This window comes from Eucyclogobius newberryi, unplaced genomic scaffold, assembly GCF_026437365.1.
Source record: "Eucyclogobius newberryi isolate DKJ021-1_F unplaced genomic scaffold, fEucNew1.0.hap1 SCAF_13, whole genome shotgun sequence".
In the NCBI taxonomy this organism is placed as follows: domain Eukaryota; kingdom Metazoa; phylum Chordata; class Actinopteri; order Gobiiformes; family Gobiidae; genus Eucyclogobius; species Eucyclogobius newberryi.
In genome coordinates, this window is record NW_027315757.1 from 18,114,789 (window position 1) to 18,135,003 (window position 20,215).

The following is a 20,215-nucleotide window of genomic DNA, read 5'->3' on the forward strand; positions in this document are numbered from 1 at the left end:
TGAAAACACAGCAGACCAGCATGAGAAGAGCACACGTCACGCACAGTATGTGACGTGTGCGGGTAAAACAGGACGCAACATGGACAAGGAAAACACTGAACTAAAACTGAATTCAAATGTTATTATTGTTTTTTGTAGTTTTTTTAAGATGATTAAAATGACATGTGAGCAACAAAATAGATCAGATTTCTTTTTCCCTCTGAGATCCAGAAGTCAGATAATATCAGATTTAGCTGTGCACACGTGCTACTTAGAAACACTGTCAAATTTGATAAAAAATACACACATTATATACAATTATTTTTACACTGTACACTGATTTAGTCACACTTTATATAACAACTACACTTACAAATAAATAGCCTTAACAAAGCATGAAAAAATGAATGAGTCTTTGTTTTTTATGAATTGAGCCCTTATTCATGCTTTATTAAGGTGTAGTTATTAGACAGTTACACTTCCTATGTCATAATTACAACATGTCGTAAGACCAGTTTTGGGAAGCTCAGGGCGTCACTTTCTGTTTTTTAAGTTATTTGATTTTTTTAAACAACAAAAACAACAGAACAGACAAAAATGAATTAATAATAATTATTAGTATTATTGCCACTTTCGATGCAATGATCGGCCGCCGCCATGACGCCCGGCAACACAAGAGGAGGGGGCGCTAACGCGCCTCAATTTTCCTTTTATTACACCTACTGCTGAATCTGTGACGCTATCGCATCTTCTCCCCTTTGTTTTACAAATAGAGGGAAAAGACAGTCATTTTTAGGAGAGATTTGGAGAACTTTTGATGGTCCAACCCTGAAAATGAGTCATCAAATGTCAGGTTAATCGGGCTAACGCCCTGGGAGGAGTTTGTGAAAGTGTAAAGTGTCAGTACGCTCACATTTCAGAGATCATTGCTACGGCGTAACTAATATGACATGTGTCTCATTGACTTTTTTGATCGGGATGCTAAAATGGAATTTTGTAGGAACTAATAGGCCTCTTGCGGTGCTCCAGCCTGATAATAATAATAATAATAATAATAATACAAAATTAAAAATAATAATCAAAAAACAACTTTTTCAGTTGCAAAAGTATTTGCCCACTAACGATAAGGTTGACTGTTCTATTCCAGCTCCCGTCCCTGGTCAAGACACTAGTGTACTGCTGGTACTACAGGCTTCTAAAGTACTACAGGCTTCTACTGTACTACAGGCTTCTAGAGTACTACAGGCTTCTAGAGTACTACAGGCTTCTACTGTACTACAGGCTTCTAAAGTACTACAGGCTTCTAGAGTACTACAGGCTTCTACTGTACTACAAGCTTCTAGAGTACTACAGGCTTCTAGAGTACTACAGGCTTCTAGAGTACTACAGGCTTCAAGAGTACTACAGGCTTCTAGAGTACTACAGGCTTCTAGAGTACTACAGGCTTCTACTGTACTACAGGCTTCTAGAGTACTACAGGCCTCTACTGTACTACAGGCTTCTAGAGTACTACAGGCTTCTACTGTACTACAGGCTTCTAGAGTACTACAGGCTTCTAGAGTACCACAGGCTTCTAGAGTACTATAGTATAATACACAAAGACACTACACAGCTTGTAGTAACAAAGTCCAAATGGCCACAGAACACTCACTCACGCTCTGCAAACGGTCGTTTCTGGTGAACAGAACAGCAGCTCTTCCTCCTCAGTCTGTCCTGAGGGTGAGGGAGGCTTTATACCCTCAGCTGGATCATGACTCTGCATTTAGTGGAAAACGAAAGCACACGCCTCGAATGTGAAGAGGCGGGACCCGGGCTGAGGGAGGGAGGACAGCGACGGACGACACTGCAGGGCACAATCTGAAGTGACAAGCGAGCACAGCTGGACAAATACAGCGCATGCATTGGAGAACAGCAATAAAAATACAGTACACCGCAATGACAAGAGTGCAGAGCCAAATTAATCTTATTTATACTTCTACAATACATTTTGAAATAACAATATTGTGTCTTGTTAGTCAGAATTCTATGGTTTATCAGATTACAGATTCGTTTATGGGTCATATCTCTTTCTGGACCTATCCACATGCAACTAAATCTGGTACAAAGTTCAACACCTTCTGACAGCACAAAGAAACAAAAGTGATGTCATTTTGTTGCAATATTTTCAGAAAGTGGCGCCATTATTCAACCCCAAAGACGCGATTGTTATGAGTTATAAGGTATTAGATTAAAATGGCAAGTTTGTGGAGCCAATTCATTACAAATAATAAAAAGGTTTAACATTTGTGGATCAAAATGAGGGTGTTTCTTTCTATTAAAGAGAATTAAATTATAGCTTTTGGTTTTTCAAGGCCATTTTGCATTACAGTGGTAGAAGTGGCTTATTGCAACTTTATTTTGAATGTTTCTTTTTCAATCGATGCCTTCAAACCAAACAAAAGGTTATTAAAAATGCAGTTTGGATCAAGAATTATTATCTCGATACTCCTATAAAGCAGCGCCGGGTTCATTTACACGGCCTGTAAAAATCCAATAACTACAATAATTCGATAAGTCAATAATTAGTTAAAAAACAGTGACGTGTGTCAGTTCTAACAGTGGATTTTTAGAGCAACTGCTGCATTTGAATGATAAAGTACAAAGTGTTTCAAAACAACTTTTGTCTGTTTTAGTCACCGCTCATCAATTGACAAGAAAAATCTACCAAAAAAAGGGCAAATTTAGTTAAAAATCTGACCAAAATTGGATAACTCACATCAGACGCACCGGTTTACGAGACATTTGAAAAATCTGACAACTCCCGAAATAGAGAAATTTAGAAAACTGTCAGATTCTTGGCGAGCATGAACGAGATGTCCATGATTTTGCACATGACAAACCCCCTCGACTGGGCCCCGCCGCGTTGCATCAGAGAATCGAAAACTAAACCCTAACATGTCCGTTTAACTTGTGTTTTCGTTTATCGCCGCAGTGAAAATAAAAGCGAGAGGGGGAAAAAAATCACCGGGGTTTACAAAGATTATATCAAAAGAACTTTATTGTCATGAGTTTTTGACAATACCGTAACTTCACACAGGTTATTTTATGAATGAAAATTATGAGTCAAACTTACTGACCTGTTGTAAAAAACCCTGTGGAAAAGCAACACAAACAAAACAATAGCACAGTAATAAGATGGGAATAACGCGGGCTAATAATTGAAATACTTTTTTGGCTTATCGTCGGGGCAGAATGATAGTAATTACAGGTTAATTACCACAAATGCACTGCCATTTCCACCCTATTCACATGTTATTACTGCGCTGTAAATAAAGTTTAAATGTCCAAGTGTCAAAGTGCGAAACGCAGACGAAACTTTCAGAAATCGTAACTTTTCTGGCGGCGGTGTCTGGCTTCGTTTCCATGGAGATGCTATCGATTTGCCCGGAACATTTTAACATATTGCGTTAAAACGTATATTATCTATATCATTTATATATTATTTCACTCTGGGTGTTTTTTATTCCTTAAAAAAATACATGAGGAAAATAAAAATAAAAAAGCATCCGTTCTTACTTTGTGACTTTGGCCCGTTGGCGCCATCTGCTGTCCGATATTTTAGCAAAGCGATAACGCAGCCACCGGAGAAGTTACACAATGCACCTTTAAAGCAACAGTTCGTTTGAATCGCAGGGCAGAGGTCAGAATGTGAACTGCGCCTCGCTTTTTCATGACACACATTAAATGAAACCAATACAAATCTGGGGAAAAAACATTTACCGCCAAATATTCAGCCAAAAACAAAGGCTGTACTTTAAAAGATCTACTCCGTGTATTTGATTTCTTTTCCCGGAATGTTCCACAGTATGGCATCAAACATCTCCATGGAGACGAGCGGGTGCCAGCAAGTTACAGGTCCAGAATCTCATTTATGAATACCGTATTTTCCGGACTATAAGTCGCCCCTTTTTTCATAGTTTTGGCCGGGGTGCGACTTATATACTTATACTCCGGAGCGACTTATATGTGATATTATGTTATTTTCACACTTGCAACCACATTTCATACTGCGACTTATAGTCCGGAAAATACGGTACTTTGTTTGTAAATCTGACTTAAAACTGTCTCATAAATAACGTTCAGAGTTTTGGGGCCTCGTAATTTTTCAAGACAAATTGTTTTTTGTTTTTTACAAATCGCAAACTTAAACACAGAATGTCACATTTTTGCACGTATCCACGCTTTATGAATGAAACCCCCAGATCCCTCGGCAGGTTTTTCAAAAGTTTTTTTAGCAACAAAAAAACAAAAAACACCCATAATTAAACAAACCGAAGTTTCATGTTTTTATGCCGTACGGCGGAATATTCCTGGCAAAGCAAAAAAACACAAAGACGAGCACAGAAGTCAAATAAAATGACAAATAAGTGGTGGATTTACAGTACTTTTGATATCAAACTACGAGCACCTGGATAAGGCCATAACACTTACATTTTAGAAACACATTTGGCTCGTCGCCTTTTCAAATTTGTAACCTTTTAGTCGTCAAATCAAAAGCAGTTCTAGTTTTTTGTACTTTGCTGTTGCCCTCATCGTACAGTAATAGTCTGTGCCTCTACTGCCCCCTGCTGATGTACTAGAACATTGTTTGGAGCTGGTTTTCCGCTTTACACATAAATTAACGATACTGACAACATTTCAAGTATAATTTCCGCTGCCAGCGGACTAAACGGTTCACAAATGTACCTTCATCCCGTCGCTAAGCCATCAATGACATTTTTTTAGTTTTCAGACAACAAATGTAAATAAGAAATATCAAATACAACGTAAAGTTACTGCCAATAATGAGATTTTTTTCATATTTTCCTCTAAAGATTTAAACCAAGCAATCTTTTGTTTTGTTTTTTTCTGATGATTTTTTAAGATGCGTGTGGCGTTCAAGTGTCGATCGGCAACAAAGGCAACGTGGCTTAGGTCCCGAGGTGCAGTTCCTCTACTTTTTTTTTTCTTTCCTACTTTTATGAGAGACTAAACGGGAATAAAACTGCAGCATTGGTTTGACTTGGACCTAGGACTTTGGTACATTTAATGACATTTATTGGCAAACGCGAGGGAAAAAGTAACGTTTTCTGTAACTGACTCTTTTTAAACACTAAAGAGGCATAACATTACAACCATCTGTCTAATATTTAGTCTCATTGTGACGTGTTAAAGGTGCACGAGGCAACTTTTCTGGGTTTGCCACCAGCTCGTCTCCATGGAGATGTCAGTGCTTAGTCTGGAATGTTCAGCGGTTTGGCATTTAACTTATCCAGGCCAAGTTACAAGTCCTAAGAATGCATGTTTTTAAGCAATAAAAACACCTGTGATTGAATAAATGGAAGTCTGTTTGGTTTAATGCCGCACTGCGGAACATTACGGGCAATAAGAAAAGTTACATGGTGCAACTTTAAGAACTTTATTGGGCTGATCTTAAAGTTCTAACTCATTTTTAGCAGATTCTTCTTCTTCACTTTTGATAAACCGGGATTTAACCAGGACCCTGTACTGCAAGTATAGTACATTTTAGAGAGGATTACTTAAGTATCAGTGCATTTTACTCTGGACTAAAAAGTAACGGTAAAGAAAAGTACCAAAGTACTTTTCTTTACCGTATGAGCCAGAGATGACTGGAGTTATTTTTGTTTTAGCACATTTATAGTTCGAGTCAACTTTGGACAAAAACTATAAAACTAAAAATGGCTTGGAAACATTTTTCATCCACATTTTTGACCCTTTAATAATTCTCAAAATCTGTCTGAAATTCCTCAACTTTTAGTACATTTTTAAACAGGTCCTGTTACTAAACCAGTACCAAACCAGGTCCAAACCAGATCTGAACCAGTATATGTAATGTCTTGTCCAAATGTAGTTATTCATATATTCTTGTTCCTGAATATCTTCTGTACATCAACATTCTGTAGGTTTTGAGTATTTATTTTGGTTCATATGAGCAAAAACCCATGTCCTCAGCCCATTAAATAAAACCACCCAGAACGCAGACGGGGGACAAAAAGTCAAATTCTACTGCTTCTCACGGTGTGTCAGGCAGAGGCGGGAAATATCGACAGTCTCTTTTTTTTTTTATGACAATTCAGATCAGAAATGTGCAAAATTATGTTTGTAAACGCCTCAAACAAGGTCAAGGTTCAAGTACAGCGCGAATGCGGACTGTACAGTCAAACTAACCACAAAAGTGCAGAAATATCACCTTTTTTATGCTTTTTTTGATGGATTACGCTAGTTTTCTACATTTTTATTTTTAGGCATTTTTTCAATTTCCATATATTCAATAGACAATATTTTGCCCATCTCAAGATACCAGTTCATTTTAAATATTAAGTGGCCATAATGCTATTCCTTATTGGTGCAACTACTATATTCACACTGTTCCCTCATATGTTTTTACGCGTCGCTTCTTCTCGTCCGTCGCTTTCGTAAACGCGAGCGCGCCAATAGTCTGCGGACAGAGGCTCATTTCTCGATGAGGCCGCCGTCTTTGAGTTTGAAGTAGAAGAACTTCTCCAGGGTGTTGGCACATTTGCAGTACTCGCTGTCGGGGGGGTTGTACTCGCGACAGTTCGTGATGATGCGCTGCAGGTCGGCGATGAACAGTTTCTTAGTCACGTAGTATCGGTTCTTCAGGCGCTCAGTCATCGTCTTCAAGTCTGAGGGAAAAGAGAATGAAAGTGGAAGGATTTCCTCAGCTGATGCAAAATTGTCTGCTTATTCTTTTTAAATGCCACTTATTATTGTCATTGTCAGGATGGAATAACGTTAAATGGGGCTGAGACTAGATGAAACGAGACCTGGTCTGTGAGAACGAGACGAGATATGGACATAAGTTAAATTGTACAGTTCAGTTTAATTTTTTTAAATTTACTTTATATTATTTTGTATTATCATTATAAGCATTATGATGTAATTATATTATTATTTATATTTATTATTTTTTATTATATTATGTATTTATTTGATTTTGTTTATTATATTATTATGTATTTATATTTGTATTGTATTATTCTTATTATGTATTTATTTAATTGTATTTATTTAAATTTGTGTTATTATATGATTATTTAATTATATTATTTATATCTGTATCATCATCATCATCATCATCATCATCATCATCATCATCATCATCATCATCATCATCATCATCATCTTCATGAAATCACTGCTTTTTGGAACTACAGCTCAAGAAGAACTACATTTGGCTTGTCAAAACAGGATTTATACTGGTTAAATAAATACACAGGGGGAAAAAAAAACACCCACGATGACCATTTCAACACTATTCTTAAATCTAATTTCTTCATCACAGTTGCACAGAATAGAGTGAGCCGTCGGTTCCTTACAACTGAGATATTCCATTGCAAATACCTAAAAGTGCTAACAATTTAACGTAACAAGGCTCGAACCGCGTTACGTAAAGTTATTCTGGCCCTAAAAGTTGGGTTTAATTCCGATGTTTGGTCCGTTCTAGCCCCGTTTAGTCCTCGTTTTAATTAGTGTGACTGCCCCATGAATCAATGGCTATTTTGCCACGAGTATTTGTGACATACCGATGGGAAAGCGAATGATCTCGTAGTAATCTGGGGCTTCGGACTTCTTCACTGGCTCCATGAAGGGCCAGGCGTCCGGATGGGTCTGGGAAACGGAACAGCACCATTAAAACAGAAATAAAAACACTGCGATACGTGTGAATGTGCAGTTCAGAAAGTTTTTGCACCTTTATCTGGGCCAGTAGGTTCTTTAACATGTTGTACAACACGTCTGGGTCCTTCACCTCTTTCCTGCAAATGACAAACAGGTAAAATATAAACTACAAAGTCCCCAGATTACAAAATACCACGGTTTGTTGCCAACAGTCACACCAGGAAGTTCAATTTATGGTTTTAATGTACATAGATCTTACCCTTTGTCTTTGCCGCTCGGTTTCCAGCCCGATTCTCCTGGAGGGAAAACAAAACAAGCGGCGATTAAACCCTCGCTTCTTTCTCTTTGGTTTCTCTTTAGGGCAACGCGACGGCGTTACTCACTGATGCCCGGGATGCTCTCCACCGGGATCTGCCGCACGCCCTCTTTGAAGCACGTGAGCCCGGGGTAAACCTTCCGGATCTGACTCTGCTTCCTCTCGATCAGCTTCTTTATGATCTGCGGCCACAACGGAGAGCAGCAGAGCGCGTTCGTGAGGACTTACAGTGAATCGCAGAGACATGCGATTGGCTCTCAGCTTTACTCAAACCAATGGGACTAACACAGTATATTTGGAGTTAGCGGGAGAACAATTCAACTCAAACTAGTGCAGTAAGTAAAGTGTAAAGTCCTCTAGAGCAAATAGAGACCATTTCTTACACAAGACGACAAATGTATATATGTCTTTGCTCATATAGTTTATTCTTTAGACACACACACACCTCCTTCTGCCGCTTGATGATGTGTGACAGCTCGGTGTAGGGGATCCGGGGGTTCAGCTCGCACTCCATTAGCGTGGCGCCCTCGTAGTCTTTGATGTAACCCAGGTAACGGCTCTTGGGCACTTTAATGTCTTTGGAGAATCCCTGGAAAGACAAAAACACATGAGTGAAGAACACAGATGGGAAAACACAAGACGAGACGGCGCAGGTCCCATGGCTTGTGAGCTCATGTTATAATAAACTGAGAAGAAGGGATTATTTTAGTATTCAACATGTCAACAAGTATTTTATGGTACATTGCACTGAGCCATTTTAAATACAACCGGATAAAGAAATATTGTGACCCCGGGCTTCTACATGGAGAATATTTAAAATTATATTGATGAAAACCAGCCCGTGTTCACCAATACAACCAGAAACCAGATTAATTTTTTGCCATTTAGATTTAATATTGTTGCTATTATTGTCATAAACTTTTTTTTCTCCTTTCTCCTGTTTTTTTATTAGAACAACAAAAAAGCAACACAACAACAACAGAAAAAACAACAACAAAAAAGCAAAAAAAAAGAGAAAAACGAACAAATTAGAGCATATTAATATCTGAATAATTGACCAATTTTGTCCAGAGAAAATACTCCAAGTATCAGCTCAAGTTTCAATATTGGACCGATACCGTAATGTGGGCACGCCTCCGATATCGCCAATACCTTCAAACCCATCTTCATCACAACAGAAACTCATCACAAAATACAAACAGATGCCTTACCTGCTTCTTGAAGTACCCGATGGCGTATTCGTCTGCGTACGTGAGGAAGTAGAGGATGTTGTGTTTTATGTGGTATTCCTTGAGGTGGTTCATCAGGTGCGTCCCGTAGCCCTGGGGATTCAAACACGAGCTGTACTGTATTGTCGTGCGGTTTCGGGCGTTTTCGGGTGCGTGTAAAGCGTCGGCGGCTGTACCTTGACTTGCTCGTTGGACGTCACCGCGCAGAAGACGATCTCCGTGAAGCCCTGGGTGGGAAACATCCGGAAGCAGACGCCGCCGATGACGCGGCCGTCTTTGATCAGAGCCAGGGTTTTGTGCTTCCTGATGAAGACGAGGAAAAGTGTTTATTAAGACGCGGCAAAGACTTAACGATCCTCTATGACAATCGCTTGTAAAATATGTAAAATATTAGATTCATTAAAGGTAAAGTACATCGGGGGTTCTTCAACAATAATCCTGCAGCGACTCGGGACAAACACTGCCATATTAAATTGATAACAGTAATAATTGTAAGAGACAAAACCTGTTAAATCAGCTTTAATATTGTTTATTTGAATGATTTGTTGTTTTGTTGGAACCCGAGTTGACCAAAATATACTGTTTTTCAATCCAGGAATAGATCAAATACAGTATACTGGTACTTATACTTATCATTATTACTATTATTGTGGGTCTAAACTTGATTGATTCTCACCGTTTAGGCAATACGACAACTTTAAAGATATAAGATAAACCTTTTGTCCAAGTAGCAAGCCTAAAATATGTTACGGTTATTGTGAGAAAAACATCACGATTTAAGGATTATTCACAATTATTATTATTATTCCCGTGGTCTAACGCGTTACTGTTCCTCAAGTTTGTGTCCAGCTTTACAAAATTTAACGTACGAAAACACAAAATATAGTTAAATGTGACAAAAAGAGAAGGATAAATTTTTTTTTTAAAAATCAGCTCTATTTTTGGACAATGGATTGAACACTTAATTTTGCTTCTAAAATGGTCACAATTATTATTATTTTTGCTTCTTCCGATTACATTATGACCTGAATAACCACGATTTTCAATTAACCTAATAATCATGACACGCCTAGCTAGAAAAGAGCGGGAGCGATAAAACGTGGAGGTGAAACAACGTGAATAAAATGAAAACTCTAGTTGCGTTTTTGCCAAGGACACAACATGACGCGACCGTAAAGCACTCTAAAGTCGACGGGGGCGGGACGAGGGCGCAGACGTTAGTGTGGACTCACGGGTCGAAGACCAGCCGCGTGATGTACTCTTTGGGCATCCGGGGAAGCTGGTGGGAGAAGACGTTCTGGAGCCCCACGAGCCACATCAGGATCTTCTTGTTGGACTTCTGCGAGAGCGAGTTCCCGATCACGTGGAACTCGATGATGCCCCGCCGCTCCTCCAGGCGCGCCGTCTCGTCCCGCGCCGCGTTCGGGGTCAGAAGGCTCGTCTGAGAAGGTCAACACGGAGGTCATGATTATTATTCACAGATATATTATTCAGATAAAGCTGAGTGGAGCTCGTCCCGGCAGAAAATGTGGTACACGATGTAGAGACTTGGGTTTGTGGCGGGACAAACACGAGACTGGATATAATTGACCAATTGCGACCTTTAAACGGAGGAATTCATGCTTTATTCCTATCGTTTGGCCTTTAAACTCGCTCAAGTACCTTTAGTCTGGCATCTCATGTTTTAGAGGAAAAGAAAAGACAATATTTAGTGATACATTGAACTCTACAAACTGGTGTAAGGGGTGCTAGTTCCCCTTGCAGCCACTAGAGGGCGCAGATACAATTTTTCCACGCACGCCAGGTCTCGCCGCACTGTTGTACTGATAGTGATAAGACGACAGAAGCGCGGAGCGAGTCTGGAGATGATTCATAGGCTTAAAAAACGGCAGAAGATTCTCCCGTCAGAGCTGCGACAGTTATCGGAGAAACGTGCGGAACGATGTTAGAACGGGGCGACATTTTGCACAATATGTCTCGCTTGAAAACTGCAACTCGGCTTAAACCGCCAGAGATCCTTCAGCGCCCGACATACACCGCACACACAATGATGTCCGGCGCTTTCGACTTGCCTCTGGTCCGAGCATCGCCGCTGGGTCGGTGATTGTCATCATGACTTCGTTCACCAGCTCCATCGGAATGTCGCCCATCACGCGGATCCGTTTGGCGTCCTCCAGCGTCAGCGCCTCGGGGAGTTTACGCTTCTCTCCTGGACACACAAACACAAATTCAGTTCTACGTTGTAATTTAAGTCATTATAAGTTTCCATTTCTCCCCCAGGTTTGCAGTTTTGTAGATATTTTGTCATACTTTTAGATTTTCTTGTTCGTCTGATTTTTGGCATTGCTTTCGGAGTTCTTCTTCCTGTTACTTTTAATGGCGGTTGGCAGCAAACCACTGTAGTTGTACGTCTAACTTCTTCTCCAGTCCTGTCGTTTTTGTGGGATTTCTTCTTCTTCTTCGGTGTTTTATGGCGGACTGGCACTGGCTTCGCACTGGCTTCTTGACACAGCATCTCGTTATATTCAAGGGCCTATTCTTATTAAGGGTCTATTCTTCCCAAATCTGAAGGAACATTTTTACAGAATTGGTTGCAAACCGTTGATTTAAAAAAAATATATACAGAGACGATAATCGCGCTCTACAAATGATTAGACCTCAATCTCTGTTAAAATGGATATTGTAGTTATTTTTTCCAACTGTTTACGAGGCGCGTTCACTGACCCGTTATCGTCTCCGTAACTCCTGCGTCCAAACTGGTGAGGGAGGAGGCGCTGCTCAGGCCCTTCACGAGCCCAGGAGACCCCGACACAACAGCGGCGCTAATCCCTGCAAAAGGACAAACAAACCGCAAACCGATAAGATAAAACGTTATAAAATAAAGATCAAGTATAATTCACCAGTGCTGCAACAAGTAACCCACTAATCAACTGTAACACGCACGGAAATACTTTCAGTTTTGTTTATTGTATCAAAGACAGAGACATTATTCATGTCAAAACGTCAAAAAATATGAATAATACACTTTATTCTTGAATATTCTCTGTCCAGAAGAATTCATCACTATATTTCAACATTTTCTTGAAAATGTGTTTAAAAAGGTCTCAATCTGCAAGAAGTAAATTGTTTAAAGTGCCTATGACTTTAATTTGTACTATTTTCCAATTTTTTGGCTGTTGTACATTAAATTATAGTTTTACACCGATCGAGAAGGTATTTATGGAGAAGAAAATCTGTAGAAAATGACAGGAAGTGACATCACACTAGGGACACTCATTCCAGTCAAGGTTTATGTATAATTTATACAAAGAAACAACTTTTTTGACATTCTAAACATAAAAAAGTTGCTCTCGCATATTTTTTATTCGTCGAGTTAAAACATTTTTGACATTAGATGAGTTTTTGCCCAGTGTTTGCTGGGTAATTTCCTAGTGTGATGTCATTACAAAAAGGAAGTGAAATTATAAACCTGAAAAATGTGCTATTCTGGGATAAACTTTTTCATTTAGTTTTGTTTTGTTTTTTTACAATTTTTTTTAGCAACATTCAAAATATATTTATCTGAACTGCATTTTAATTCAATGAGTCGTCCGACCTGTAGGGGGCACTTTAAGTAGTAGACTAATACAACGTATTTTCCAGACTATAAGTCGCACCAGCCAAAAAATGCATAATAGAGAAGAAATAAACATATGCACTGGAGTATGAAATGTGATGCAAGAGTGAAAATAACAAATAATATCACATGTAAGTCACGCCGGAGTATAAGTATATAAGTATAAGTCGCACCCCGGCCAAAACTATGAAAAAAGGTGCGAAAATACGGTAATCGCAAACGACTACTAAAATAATATTTAGCTGCAGCGCTACAAACATAAAACAACGCAATTTGGAGTCTGGTCTCTGCAAAGTTTTCAAAAGAGAAAGAAAAGAAACTCAGGTCTCTAAAATTCTTCAAAAGAGCAGGATCTGTAGCTCACCCGTTTGCCCGAGTTGTGCCCCGTCCGCCGCCGGCATGATGAAGTCCGCCTCCCAGATGGGCGAGTTCTCTCCGTAGATCTCCTCCTCGAGCATCGACAGAAACCTGGCCAGAAAACACGTCGCACTCGGTCAGCCTGACGCCGACCACCGCAGCGGCAAACACGTTTTTTTCCGCGAAAAGCGACACCGACTTGGGGAAGTGCGTGAGGATGAGCGTGCGCTTCTCTGGTAGCAGCTTGTCCTTCTCCACCCGGAACTTCTCCAGCAGTTGGCGCCGTGTCACCGTGAAGATGGACTTGAGCAGGCTGCGGCCGAACACCTGCGTGGTCTCGTAGCGCGGCAGGCTGTCGTTGCTCTGCGGGACGTGGCAGTAACAGAGCCACCTGACCGGAGGAACGCAAGGGGGGGAAATGAGGTTATTCTGAACAAAATGAATACCGTATTTTCCAGAGTATAAGTCGCACCAGCTAAAAAATGCATAAAATAGAGAAGAAAAAACATATACAAGTTGTTTTGGGTGTACGTATGCTAACGTAACACATACTTATACTTATGCGACTTATACTCCAGAGCGACTTATGTGATATTATTTGTTATTTTCCCACTGACAACCACAAGAGGGCGCTCTAGGCTCTAAGTGACGCAGAAGAAGAATCTGCACTTCCTCTACCTCTGGAGTTTGTGGAGTTGTTTAGAAGTGACACAGAGGAAGAAGAATTCAATGGATTTAGTGATTTGGGGTAAAACTGATGCTTTGGTAAACTTGTTAGCATGTTCTTTATGCTATAGTTATCTGAATAACTGTTCATATGTTACGTTAACATACCAGACACTTACCACAGTTCTGTCTGTGCCTCATGTAGCTGAAGGTGTTAGCGTTAGCATACGTACACCTATTCACCATGTTCTCTCATCTGTTATTATTTTAAACTGCATTTCAAGATGAAATGTCTGTTCTTGGTCTTGGATTTTATCAAATACATTTCCCCCAAAAATGTGACTTATACTCCAGTGCGACTTATATGTTTTTTTCTTCTCGATTATGCATTTTTTGACTGGTGCGACTTATATTCCGGAGCGACTTTATAATAATCCGGAAAGTACGATATCAAATCTGTCAATATAGAAAACTTGACAGAGACAAGACCACGTCGAGGCTAATTTATTTCATCGTTGTCATTTTAAAAACAGACCGCCCACGTCAGACGGAGATACACACTACTGCGTTAGCCAATACTGCGATATCGATACTCGTGCGGTATCCTGCGTGGTCCTACTCGGGGTTCGTTCGTGCACAGACCTGGTGTAGTCCACTTTGTAGGCCGTGGCGTCCTCCTTCTGCGTGCGCTGGCGATACTGCGTCGGCGTCTCCAGTTTCCAGTAATTTAGGCACAAGAGGAACATTTTGGAGAGCTCGAACATGGTCTGCCGCTCCTTTGGCGCCAGATGGCTGAATTTATACTGCACAAAATTCAACACTCCCTTCGGACGAGACAGAAATGGAAGATGGGGTTACACGAAGCTTCTACGTATAACCGAGTTTGATAGCCGACTAAATGTGACGTAATCGTGTCATATCCTAATAACTACAATGCTACGAGGAGTGATGGACGCTTTCAGCTCTTATAACGATGTCGCTAACAAACGATAAGACGATAAGTCACAAAATGCTGCAAAAGGAGCAGTTTAAGAATAACAATGGAACAGACAAAAGGGTACGAAGTGACGTTTTGGGGTTTATCTCGCGACTTTATGATATTTTCAGGACAATTAAAACGTCAACAAATGCGTTTATAAAAAGACGAGTTTCGACAAAATTCTGTGATTATCTTTGAACGTAGGCTACAATGACACATTTAAAGTGCGATAAATTCCAACAGAAAAAAATGATAAATGTTGTTGAAACTACTAGATAAAATAAATAAATAAAATAAATAAAATAAATAAAATAAAAATAAAAAAACAAAATTATACTTAACTGTACTAGTTAGTTCTAGTACTGCATCTCAAGTTTGTCATAAATATGAATAATTTGACCAACTACAGACCAAATACAGGACTAATACTAAAATAATAATCTCAATAAAAATCCCAAAAATAAATAAAAAAATATCGTTAGTTATTAAAATATTCTAACGTTGACATAGTACCGTATTTTCCGGACTATAAATTGCACCTTTTTTCATAGTTTTGGCCGGGGTGCGACTTATATTTATACTAATATACTTTAATCTGGAGCAACATATGTGATATTATTTGTTATTTTCACACTTGCAACCGCATTTCATACTCTTAACTTATATATGGAAAATACGGTAATTATTGTGACAGACCCAAATACACGACAAATATTGATTCTAACTCATGCCAACTTATAGGTGACATAAACCTATAAATTGTGACGCAATCCCATTATGTTTGGATTCGAATTAACGCAATTAATCGATTTGAAGGAACAACTGTTATTGGGGGAAGTGTCCGCTGTACGTACAATACAGAAAGTCAGAGCACACGAGCGTCATAGGTTCTAATCCTGGTCAAACTGGACAGCATGAAATCCATTGTTTACCTGTTCAATATTTGGCTTTTCAAAGGGCGGACTTCCCAAAGATCCCTCTACAACCGGCTGGCTCATTTGCAAGATGCACTTTCGCAACAACTGCAAAACAAGAACAGAGAACTCGAATCATGAACGGCCGACGCATCTGGCAAAACGTACGCAACCGAACCCGGCGTCCGCTCCCACCTTGAAAAGATAAAAATAGACTTGTTTGGTGTCGGTGTCCTCCTCTTTGTGCACGGACATGAACAGATTCTCTACGTCCACCACCATTCCCAGCAGCCGGTTGATCTCGTCCTCCGACACGTTCTCCAGGTGCGAGACGTGGTCCGCTGCGGGGGGGAAACAAACGGGTGTCAAGCCTCTTTTTCTGATGGGACGACGACGACGATGATGATGAAGATGATGATGATGATGATGGGACGATGATGATGTTGTGGTGGTGTAAAGAGGGTGTGTATGATGGGACGATGATGATGATGATGATGTGGTAGTGTAAAGAGGGTGTGTATGATGGGACGATGATGATGATGATGATGATGATGGGACGATGATGATGTTGTGGTGGTGTAAAGAGGGTGTGTATGATGGGACGATGATGATGAAGATGATGTGGTAGTGTAAAGAGGGTGTGTATGATGGGACGATGATGATGAAGATGATGATGGGACGATGATGATGTTGTGGTGGTGTAAAGAGGGTGTGTATGATGGGACGATGATGATGATGATGATGATGGGACGATGATGATGTTGTGGTGGTGTAAAGAGGGTGTGTATGATGGGACGATGATGATGACGATGATGATGGGACGATGATGATGTTGTGGTGGTGTAAAGAGGGTGTGTATGATGGGACGATGATGATGATGGGACGATGATGATGATAATGTTGTGGTGGTGTAAAGAGGGTGTGTATGATGGGACGATGATGATGATAATGTTGTGGTGGTGTAAAGAGGGTGTGTATGATGGGACGATGATGATGTTGTGGTGGTGTAAAGAGGGTGTGTATGATGGGACGATGATGATGACGATGATGATGGGACGATGATGATGTTGTGGTGGTGTAAAGAGGGTGTGTATGATGAGACGATGATGATGACAATGTTGTGGTGGTGTAAAGAGGGTGTGTATGATGGGACGATGATGATGATAATGTTGTGGTGGTGTAAAGAGGGTGTGTATGATGGGACGATGATGATGACGATGATGATGGGACGATGATGATGTTGTGGTGGTGTAAAGAGGGTGTGTATGATGGGACGATGATGATGACGATGATGATGGGACGATGATGATGTTGTGGTGGTGTAAAGAGGGTGTGTATGATGAGACGATGATGATGACAATGTTGTGGTGGTGTAAAGAGGGTGTGTATGATGGGACGATGATGATGACGATGATGATGGGACGATGATGATGTTGTGGTGGTGTAAAGAGGGTGTGTATGATGGGACGATGATGATGACGATGATGATGGGACGATGATGATGTTGTGGTGGTGTAAAGAGGGTGTGTATGATGGGACGATGATGATGACGATGATGGGACGATGATGATGATGATGATGATGTCGTGGTAGTGTAAAGAGGGTGTGTATGATGGGACGATGATGATGACGATGACGATGGGACGATGATGATGTTGTGGTGGTGTAAAGAGGGTGTGTATGATGGGACGATGATGATGATGGGACGATGATGATGACGATGTTGTGGTAGTGTAGAGAGGGTGTGTATGATGGGATGATGGGACGATGATGACGATGATGATGGGACGATGATGATGTCGTGGTAGTGTAAAGACGGTGTGTATGATGGGACGATGATGATGACGATGATGATGGGACGATGATGTTGTGGTGGTGTAAAGAGGGTGTGTATGATGGTACGATGAGGATGATGATGTGGTGGTGTAAAGAGGGTGTGTATGATGGGACGATGATGATGATGATGTGGTGGTGTAAAGAGGGTGTGTATGATGGGACGATGATGATGATGGGACGATGATGATGATGTTGTGGTGGTGTAAAGAGGGTGTGTATGATGGTACGATGAGGATGATGATGTGGTGGTGTAAAGAGGGTGTGTATGATGGGACGATGATGATGATGGGACGATGATGATGATGTTGTGGTGGTGTAAAGAGGGTGTGTATGATGGGACGATGATGATGATGGGACGATGATGACGATGTTGTGGTGGTGTAAAGAGGGTGCACCGTGTGTGTGGGGCTAGTTTGAGGCTGCGTGTGTGTGTGGGGGGCTCGTTTGTACCCAGGGCATGTCCACAGCTGCGGCAGGACTCGCTCAGGCTGGCCGCTTGCTGCTGGAGGTCCATGCGCGTGGCCGAGGGCGGGTTGGGGTTTTTCCATCCGTTGCACTTGCACGTATCGTTGGCCTAAAAAAAGGACACACAAACGCGGCTGTCAGCGCAGGACAACCGCGGGAGTCCACAGACATGACCGGCGCGTACACGAAACAGTTCGGTCGCAGCGCGGTGTCAGGATACACAGGGTGATAATAAGCGTTTTATTCGCGGTTGTGGCTCGGGGTTTGGCGTTGGCAGAAGCGCGCGCGTCGCGGCTAATCGCGTTGTGCGTGTCGGACTGAGGCGTGTGCGTGAGCCGCGGGGCGCGACCACAAACGCGAGCCCGATTGTGCTTTTGTTGTGATGAACTTTCCGAGGCTAATGCTAAAGCTAAAGGCTAACCGACCGCTGTACAATAAAACTAGAATCGTCGCGTCGTTATGGTAACCGGTAGTAACGCACATCCCGTCCCAGCAGCCATGTTCTGACGGCAACGTTCTACCCCAAAACTCATAATTTTCTATTAAATACTTTGAATATTGGAATTTACAGATTGAATATGATCTATGACACATGTTCTGTGATATTAATGTGGGGAAGAAATATTTAGAGTAGTTTAAGACTTGCAGTTTGCTATATAATATTTACTTTCACTGGTGGTTTGGTTGATAACTGACACATTTATTGTATTTTATTCTTGCGGTGACACTGATATTTAATATTAGTTTATTTTTTTCACACTATTCCAAGTCTTATTTATTCTGCTGGTCGGCTTCATGTCAGTAACAAAACTATATTGCATATACAGGAAGCCGAATCCCACCAATACCATTAAATGTCCAATAAAACGGTTTAATGCCATATTCATGTGCAATACTCATCCGCAATAATGTCATATTCATGTGCTGATAACTGATGTAAATAATGTGTTTACTTTTGCCACTATCATTATTATTATTGTCTTATGTTATTTTATTTTTTCTCTATTCCTCATTAAGAATATGAGGTTTTGTCTTTAAGAGTTTTTGTATTAAGAGTGTTTTTTTTTTTTAAAGCTTTTTTACTTCTGTATCTACTTGCACCGAAATTTCCCCATTGTGTGGACAAATAAAGGCTTATCTTATCTCATCTTAATGGTTGACTTTCTGGCTATTTTTTCTAGAATTTCTCTCTTCCTACAATTACAAGATGGCCGCCGCAGTTGCCACGGCAACAGCACCCTCGTCGCTCTAGCGCTACTACAGTCACTACCTTGCACGCCGAGAAGACGCCAAGTTTCTCGAGCTTCTTCGCCCGTGGGAAAGCTCGCACTTGGGCTTTCTTCTGGCTCGCCCGCTGCTGCTGGCTGAGGCCGGGTCTGGCCGGGTCGCTGCTCCCGGCGGCGGCGGGCGTAGCTGCGGCCGTGGAGCCCGCCGAGCCCCCCGCGGCGCCCTGGGCTTGGTGGTGGTGGAGGAGCCGCGGCTGTAGGGCCGGTGTCGCCGGGTCGGACATGTCCACGCCGCTGTCGCTTCTTCTGCTGCTGCTGCTGCTGCGGAGCCCGGAGGAAGTGCGCTCTCTGCCGGCGAAGAAGAGTCACGGCTCCGCCCCCGACAGGACGCGTTCAAGGGCCGTCGGAAAGAAGCGTGTGCACAGACTATACGGGTTTTACAGGGGTGGAAATAAAGCTCATAAAATATATACAAAGAAAATGCATAGAGACAAAAGTGGTACACTGTATATGAACTAGACACAAATCTTACAGGTAGAAAAGTTTCAACAATAAAAATGTAAAATAATGTATAGCAACTCTTTATTAGTAATGTTTTCAAATAGAGATAAATAATTATATTGAAAGTGTAAAAAGTGCATATAAATCTAAAGAGCCAGGTTTAAATTAACTTCAGAATCAGAATGAAGAGAAATTAGATTACATTACTACAATGTCATGCAATTTCAATATTTATTTAGAATGTAATCGTACTTTGACGGCGATGTCACGAGCAGGAGGAGTCTAAAATACACAAACAGTGGCATTATTTAAGTGTAGCCATGTCAAAAATCTTTTAATTATTTGCCTTGTAGACTAAGAATAAAAATAAAGCTGAATTTTTGACTGCCAAAAATAATTAGCAGCTCTATTAAACATTGAATCACACAAAATGTAAAATATATATCTGTTT

General features: G+C 40.9%; 1 protein-coding gene across 1 annotated transcript; it reads right to left on the reverse strand.

The window, feature by feature from the left end:
• Positions 1-5,718: 5,718 nt before the first annotated feature.
• On the reverse strand, positions 5,719-19,576 carry kat2a (K(lysine) acetyltransferase 2A). The gene is made up of 18 exons (XM_072442782.1): positions 19,308-19,576; positions 18,023-18,146; positions 15,932-16,077; positions 15,755-15,844; positions 14,486-14,667; positions 13,377-13,568; positions 13,185-13,288; positions 11,929-12,033; positions 11,277-11,413; positions 10,437-10,645; positions 9,381-9,507; positions 9,187-9,297; positions 8,421-8,564; positions 8,043-8,157; positions 7,919-7,955; positions 7,733-7,796; positions 7,566-7,650; positions 5,719-6,665 (listed from the first exon to the last, which is right to left on the reverse strand). Exons 1-18 carry the CDS (start codon positions 19,545-19,547, stop codon positions 6,472-6,474), a joined length of 2,406 nt encoding a protein of 801 aa, XP_072298883.1. The 5' UTR covers positions 19,548-19,576; the 3' UTR covers positions 5,719-6,471.
• Between the last annotated feature and the right edge of the window lie 639 nt (positions 19,577-20,215).